Below are 8,006 nucleotides of genomic sequence, written 5' to 3'. Positions count from 1 at the left end.
TAGTCTTACAAATAGAGTTTTGACAAAGGTCAATTGTTCCAATTAGAAGAAACAGCTACTAAATGATCAGCCTCTGATATAAGCACCTGAACCACAGGGAAGTTAGAGTGATGCCAATCCAACACAGATTCGATGTTTGCTCTTTGTATAAGTCAGCTGGATGCCTTCAATAGAACGGTGTAATAAACAAGAGGTAACAGCAAAAGAGTACACTTAGCTATTTTCAACACACATTTACCTCTACACTAATACACTTCCCTTATATCAAGGGGATCTGAAAAAATTATACTCACATAAACAATGTTCTTACTCTATTTGCACCGTGTAACTTTCCAATGAAGGAGATTCAATCGAACACTTAGCTACACTACTGCATATGGGATCAACTTCACAGAGATGACAAGTGCAGAACAGATCCATCCATAATGCCTATTGTTGTGTACTCCTGTTCATGTCGAGCACGAGAGCTTTAAGGAGTACTCATTATCATTTCCATTCAATTCAGGTAAATTCTGGAAAAAAAAAAAAAAAAAAACTGAAGCTGCTGCACTTACCAATGATCTGCAATTCCTGGAAATGCACAAGCCACTTATCTATGAATTGCATGACTGCAAACATACAAAATTGGTTAGGTAGCATTTACATGATATCCAAGTCATAAATTACTCTATCTGAAACTCCGCAAAAGATCAAAAGAAAAATATCCAACCTTATATCACCAGGAAAAATTATGGTTAACTTATGTAAATGTACCTTTGGGCCATCTAGTTTACCAAACATGGCTAAAGTATACACTACCTATTCACTTCGGCTGTATATGTTGTGTATAGGTATGCATATTATATGTATAGGTATGTATATGTTGTGTATAGGTATGTATAGCAGATGTATATGTAGCATACTTTGAACACCCAAAGATCTCGGTCAGAGCAAGCATATGCAAAACGCTACCTATACACCGTGTACATATTTTGTAAATTAGATGACCGAATGGTATTTGGCTGTAACTTTCCCAAAAATTATTTAACATAGCTTTGTTTCATAGGCATTGTCCACAGTTCATACATATAAGCTTTATTAACATTCTAAACCTTAACAGTATGAGTATTTTCGAACTGTGAAAGTCTACAAGAACACGAGACTAGATGTTAACCTTAGTATGTATGCAACATATACCGTGAAAAAAGACATTGGCAAAGTTGTAATATACTAAAATGTTAAATTTTCAGGTGAAGCTGAAATTACCTTTCGGAAAGCTTAAATCTTCCATGCATTATAGCTGGTATTTGCTTGATGGGGTTAACTTCTGAAGAAGAATTCACAGGAAGCTATTGAAATTATCTTGAAAATATAGAAACAAATAACAAATCAAAGTAGAGTTTATTACAAGACAAACCTTCAAATTCAGGAGACAACTCTTGGCGCTTAAGGAGACTTATGGTGACCTCCTCAAAGTCTATCCCATTTAACCTTTTGGAAAATCAATCATTAAAATCTCCATTTTGAGCCTTGAAATTAGACAGAATCAAGAGTATCCCAAAAAAAAAAAAAAAGGGGAAAATATAGCCAGCCGGATTCACTGTTTACATTTTCTAGGCAGTATACACAGATTATATGCTGATTATATATAATCATACACATATTATGCATCCACCGGCTATTTTTAGTTTAACCGGTTGCGTGAGCGGCTATTTAGGTTTTTTTCAATTAGTCGGTTTTTTTTTTTTTCAATTAGTCGGTTATTTAGAAGTATAATTAGTACGAAATTAGCCAATTACAACTCCATTTTGAGCTTTGAAATTAGAACAGAATTAAGAGTATCCAAAGAAACCAAAAAAAAAAAAAAATCATCTTCCCATCAACCTTTTGGGAAAGTACAACAACAACAAGCCCAGTAGAATCCCACCATGTGGGGGAGTGCAGGAGGGTAAGAGTGTGCAACCCCACCTTGAAAAGGTAGGGCGGTTTTTTTCCGAAAGACCTCGGCCAAGATAAAAACAAGACAAAAGGTCGAATAGGGCCCAAGATATCAAAAACAATATGAAAACGAGGAATAACAAAAGCGAGGAAATCATGGTAGAAAGGAGCATTAACTATCATGGATAAATAAAATAATCAAAGTACAAAGGCCCAACATATATAAGCAGAAATCAAATGCAGAAATCAGATGGCAATAAACGAATAAGCAAAACTACAACTACTATAGTGAAAGGATAAGCAACCTAGCCTTCTATCCTAATTTGAGTCCCTCCACAACCTCCTATCTAAGGTCATGTCCTCGGTGTTCGAAACCGTGTCATATCCGTCTAATCACCTCTCTCAATACTTCTTTGGCCTCCCTCTACCTCTCCTGAAACCGTCCATAGCCAACCTCTCACGCCTCCGCACTGGAGCCTCTGTGCCTCTCCTCTTCACATGCCCAAATCATCTCAGCCTCGCTTCCCGCATCTTGTCCTCCACCGATCACTCCCACCTTGTCCTTGGATATCTTCATTCCTAATTCTATCCCTCCTAGTGTGCCTACACATCCATCGCAGCATTCGCATTTCCGCGACTTTCATCTTCTAAACATGAAAGTTCTTGACTGGCCAACACTCCGCCCCGTACAATAAAGTCGGTCTAACTACCACTTTATAGAACTTGCCTTTAAGTTTTGGTGGCACTTTCTTTTGGGAAAGTAGTAATATAGAAATCGACTTTGAGCTTCAAAACTGCTCCTACAAATATAATTAAGGTGTTCAAAAACATTTTATCCCATTTAAGCAGTGTCTGATGCAAGATTTAGGAGTCCTTGTCCATAAATTTTTTGCCTTTTTTCAAAGTTTTTTTTTTTTAATTTTTCAAACAATGTTTGGGTATACATTTGATTGATTTTTTTGAGTTTTTTTTTTTTTTTTTATTGGTTGACCTAAAAAACTTTTCCACTCACACAACTTTTTGCAGTCAAATGCATGTCTAAATATAACTTCAATTTCCAAATACTCTTTTTCTACCTAACTTCAAATACGATTATTTTTCAAATATGACATTTTTTATGTCCAAACACCTACTTGATTTTTAGTATTGCATTAGCTAACCAGTTTGGCCAAACTTCTTTATTTTGAAAAGCACTTTTTCTCAGAAGTGTTTTTTGATATATATATATATATATATATATATATATATATATATATATATATATATATAAGTAGGCATCGAACCTCTTAAATTTTCTTCGTTTATGAAAGTTTCTTTATATTTTTCAACCTTTTACTTGTTAAAATCCAGTTTGAGCAGAGGATGTGTGAACAACCTCTCTACCTCCAACAAAGATAGGAATAAGGTGTGTGTACATACTACATTCCCTTACTCCACTTGTGGGATCGTATGTTAGTTGTTGTTGATGATGAGCTTTCAAAGTAGAGAAAAATGAAGGGTATTCAAAGAAAAAAAGAAAAAGTTGAAGTTTAACTTTCAAGAATACGTACTTACTTGCAGAAGATGATAACTTCACGACAAGGATGTGATATACGATCTACGTATACTCTCAGCGTCATCTTTTTTGGAACTATAATATAGTTTGGTTCACTTTCTAATTTTGTATAGTATACTGATGCAGTCAACAGGAGCTTAATAAAAGATGAGATAATTAGGCGGGGGTTGGTCACTATTTTGTCCACTTTCAGCCACCCGTTTTAAATGTAACTGAAGAATAATTAATTTTCTGTTATAATTAGGCGCGTTTGTTATTCGAAATAAACAGAAAAGACAAATTGAATTTTAATTTGAAGGTTTTTTTTTTTTTTTTTTTTTTGTGAAATTAATAATGATATAACACTAGCAAAGAACTCGACTAGCCAAGTACCTAACCAAAGTGTATTAAGCCTAAGGTTACAAACCTGAAGTTACCAAAGTGTACTAGCGTATAGGAATTACAAACCTGAAGTTACAGTCTTAGATGAAATTTAAAACTCATATAATTTATACAGTGATGAAATAACAGATGTGTTGCCAAGATTAAGGAACACTCAGCTTGTCTGACTACATATTGTGTGCACTAGGATCAGCATACTGTGCACTTATTTTATGAATATAAATTGATATATAAAATGAAAAGGGAAAGCTCGGATCAGAATTCTCCTCCTGATCAGCTTCAATAGAAAGTTTACAAGAAATAGGTATCCACGATGCTGGGAGCATAATGCAGTGTCTTGTTTCCTAACTGCTTTTTCACATCTTCGAAAGCAGGTCAGGTTTTCTGCTCGGTTGAGTAATTCTATTTCCCCCATCATTTCTTCGCTTTTGCAACTTCTCTTTAGCTTCGGGGAGGATTGAATGCACTTCTTCGAAATGAGGCGCCATGGCACTTTTCGTGTCATCAAGCCACTTCTGAACTCTTTTGAATGGACCTAATATCCGCTCACGATCCTTCTCATCCACAACCTAAATTCAGCAGAAAAAAAAGGTTATCTACAAGACCTCAGAATCAAGTGCATTCAGTTGATAGAATTTTCAAGATAGAACCACAACCAACAGAATTGGTGTGTTGGATAAAAAGATTGTAAAGCAACAGAAAAAAAAGGGAAAATCTTTTTACCTCAAGGTTCATAATCTCACACGCTAAGCTAAGATCTGCAATTGAAGGTTGGTCATTCCCAAGCAAAAACCGTCCTTTTTTCTGGAGCCAAACAGACTCGATCGTTGCAATAGATGCTATAAGGTTCTTTTCAGTTCTTGCTGCTGCTTTTGTATTCAAAGGCAACCCAACCGCAGGAGCAAGAACAGAATAAAACACATATGAAGCTGAAAACAGAAGCGGTGCTTGAGGAAACTGTTGGAAACAGCTAAAAGGAGAGGCATATCAACAAGTAGTAATCACAGAATGTTGTGAAAAAACCGATTTTTATCATAGAGTTATTGATCACTGTCATTGTTGGAAAAAAGTCACCATCACTCATAGACTTGCAGCAAACAGTCTTGATTAGGTAGTAGCCAGAATCTTAATAAAAAGCATTATCTCGTGCCTGTTGCTCTTCTTTCGAAGTGATCATACAAACAAATTTCCCTGGTTAATCTCATTTTAGGATAATAATTTAACTCAGATACTGACTTAACATTAAGAATTTTGTCTTCCAAGTTCCCCCAAAATCACAAGATTCGCCATTAAATTAATTCAAGCAAGGCCAAGGCAGAGAAATCACATTCTAACTGGAAACTATTGCCCATAGATTCCAAATATTTTTCACTTTTGGAATTTATGAAGTTGGAATTAAAGATGGAGTTGTGTTTGCTTATACTTTTTGCAAAAGGAAAGAAGAGAGCACTTTATTTAGAATTTGTGAAGATGGAGTTGGAAAAAAAGGTTTGGAGCACTGTTCCATATTTGCAACCCCAAGTTGGATTGGAAATTTTATAACCAAACACTGATTTTGAAATAAAGTGAAAACTTATTCCAGAAAAAAGTGAATAAGTCTCATGGCCAAACAGCTCCTTATCACAATCTGTATAAGCACCTGGACCGCGAGGGAAGGTAGTACGATGCCAATCCAACACAGATTCAACCTTTGCCCTTTTGTATAAGTCAGCTGGATACCTTCAATACGACGGTGTAAGAAACAAGCACTAACAGCAAAAAGGAACATTCTGAACCAGAATAAGTAATTATGCAACCTAAAAAAGACTACTACATTACAGTCTGTCACTAATAGAGGAGCTATACAGTTCGTAGGCACCATTGATATACCATTTTATCATTTTTGGATAAGTAGGTACAGTATATAGAATCCGAGTAACTCCTTTCCATTCACTGTCATTTCTTCTAAAACTTCAATAGCGCTTGTTTGTTATTCATTGCTGTTACTTAATTTGTTGAGCTGGTATCTTCCAATTCGCTAATCCTATTTTTGACATACCTTTACCACTCACTTATACACTTCTCTTATATCAAGGGGATTCAAAAATTTATACATATGCACAAAAAAACTGTTCTTACTCAATTTGCACTGTGTAACTTTCTGACGAAGGGGATTCAATTGAACCCCCTTCAATACACTTAGCTATGCTACTGCCTATGGGATTAACTCCACAGCGATGCCAAGTGCATAACTGAATTCATAATGCCTATTGTTGTGTACTCGTGTTCATGTCAAGCAGAAGAGCTTTAAAGAGTACTCATTGTCATTTCCATGAACAAAAAACACACAGTGTAGCTATATTATACAGAAAACCTGAAGTTGCTGTACTTACCAATGATCTGCAATTCCTGGAAATGCCCAAGCCAGGTATCTAAGTATTGCATGACTGCAAACACATAAAACAGGTTAGCTAGCATTTACATGTTATCCAAGTCATAAATTACACTATCTGAAACTCAGCAAAAGATCAAAAGAAAAAAGTCCAACCATGGGGCTAGCAAACTGCATATAAGCTTTATTAACATTCTAAATTTAACAGTATGAGAATTTTTGAATTTTTCCTTTTATAGTACATATGCACAGGTTAATACATACTATGAACGTTTGAGAGATATACAGCGAAAAAACATATTGACAACATTTGCGAGATATAACAGTATGATTATTTTCTAATTAAGCTCATCCCGTATGCAACACGTACAGCAAAAAAGACATTGACAAAGTTGCAAGACAGGAAAAATGCTAAATTTTCAGTTGAAGCTGAAATTACCTTTCGGAAAGCTTAAATCTTCCATCCATTATAGCTGGTATTTGCCTGATGGGGTTAATTTCTGAAGAAGAATTCACAGGAAACTATTGAAATCTTGAAAATTAAGAAACAAATAACAAATCAAAGTAGAGTTTATTACAAGACAAACCTTCAAATTCAGGAGACAATTGTTGGCGTTTGGAGAGACTTATGGTGACCTCCTCAAAGTCTATCTCATTTAACCTTTAGGAAAAATAATCATTAAAAACTCCATTTTGAGCTTCAAAACTACAAACAGCATCAAGAATATCCAGAAGAATGAGAAAACTTTCTTCCTAGTTAACTTTTTTGGTAAAATTAAGCATTCACAACCCCCTTACCAACTTCAAATCTAGAAACAGAATTATGGGAATTCAAATTAAACAATGAAACTTTCTCACCAGCCACCACTAAACTATTTGGAAATTTAGTCATTTAAAACTCCATCTTGAGCTTTGAAATCAGAACATATGTAATAAAGAAATAAAAAAATAGAACTTTGTGTCCCATTTAACCTTTTGAAAAATTGTCACTTCATCCCTTTCAATTTTTGCTCGCTTTTAATGATCAACCATCACTTACAATGTAATCGAAGAATAGTTAATTTACTTAATGATGAACTTCTTGCCACCCATTATTTTTTTCCGTTTGACAACACCAGAGAGCTCTTCAATTTTTTTTTTTTAATTTTTATTTTCTAAATTGTGCAATTACATTTTAGGAACTCTTTTTTCTAAATTTTTAAAATGATAGAGGTTAAAATTTAAGGGAATTTGTTCATCACGGGGATTTGATATATGCTCAAACTGAAGAACTACAAGAAATGACCAATATGGAAGCATAAGCAATTGCAGTTAAACAAGCTTTAGCACACTGTGTTATTGCAGGAATACATAGGATAATCTTGGAGACTGATTCACTTGTGTTGAAGCAGATTTTAGAGGAAACTTGGAGTGTACCATGATTCTCATAACTATTTCAACGTCTATTTTGTGTTGTAACAGACAATTGATCACTTTTAATAGCCTTGAATAGCATTCTATGTGGTGATATATCATCCGTAATCATCAACATTAGAGATGTTAATTGCCTTTATTCCTTGACTTGCTTGTTTTTATTTCTTGACCTTTTAACTGCCAACGTTGGACGATATTCTTTAGCCATCTGATGAAATAGTATTTTTCTATGTAGATAAAGTCTTGTCTTCTTCGTTTACATGATGAAAAATGATAGATCAATACAAAATCTTCCCACTAAAATTTTGGTATTTTTTTTTTTTAATTTTTTTGTTTCCCTTTCGGTTTTTTAAAAGAAAATTGTTAAAA

At 34.5% G+C, this 8,006-nt stretch overlaps 1 protein-coding gene and 1 pseudogene across 1 annotated transcript in view; both read right to left on the bottom strand.

Moving 5' to 3' along the window:
* Window positions 1–29: 29 nt before the first annotated feature.
* On the bottom strand, window positions 30–3,536 carry LOC132031865 (glutathione S-transferase T1-like; annotated as a pseudogene).
* Window positions 3,537–4,049: 513 nt separating this feature from the next.
* The window catches only part of LOC132031864 (glutathione S-transferase T1-like), a 4,332-nt gene continuing 375 nt past the window's right edge, over window positions 4,050–8,006 (bottom strand). Inside the window, exons 2-7 of the mRNA XM_059421746.1 lie at window positions 6,812–6,885; window positions 6,664–6,724; window positions 6,226–6,279; window positions 5,493–5,572; window positions 4,577–4,782; window positions 4,050–4,422 (exon numbers count right to left, since the gene is read on the bottom strand). Of these exons, the coding sequence (XP_059277729.1) occupies window positions 4,210–4,422; window positions 4,577–4,782; window positions 5,493–5,572; window positions 6,226–6,279; window positions 6,664–6,724; window positions 6,812–6,885 (688 nt within the window). The 3' untranslated portion in view covers window positions 4,050–4,209. The remainder of the gene's footprint in view (window positions 4,423–4,576; window positions 4,783–5,492; window positions 5,573–6,225; window positions 6,280–6,663; window positions 6,725–6,811; window positions 6,886–8,006) is intronic.

Source organism: Lycium ferocissimum, chromosome 9 (genome assembly GCF_029784015.1).
Source record: "Lycium ferocissimum isolate CSIRO_LF1 chromosome 9, AGI_CSIRO_Lferr_CH_V1, whole genome shotgun sequence".
NCBI classification, from domain to species: domain Eukaryota; kingdom Viridiplantae; phylum Streptophyta; class Magnoliopsida; order Solanales; family Solanaceae; genus Lycium; species Lycium ferocissimum.
The sequence above is the reverse complement of the archived record's forward strand: the minus strand, read 5'-3'. Positions and strand labels throughout refer to the sequence as shown.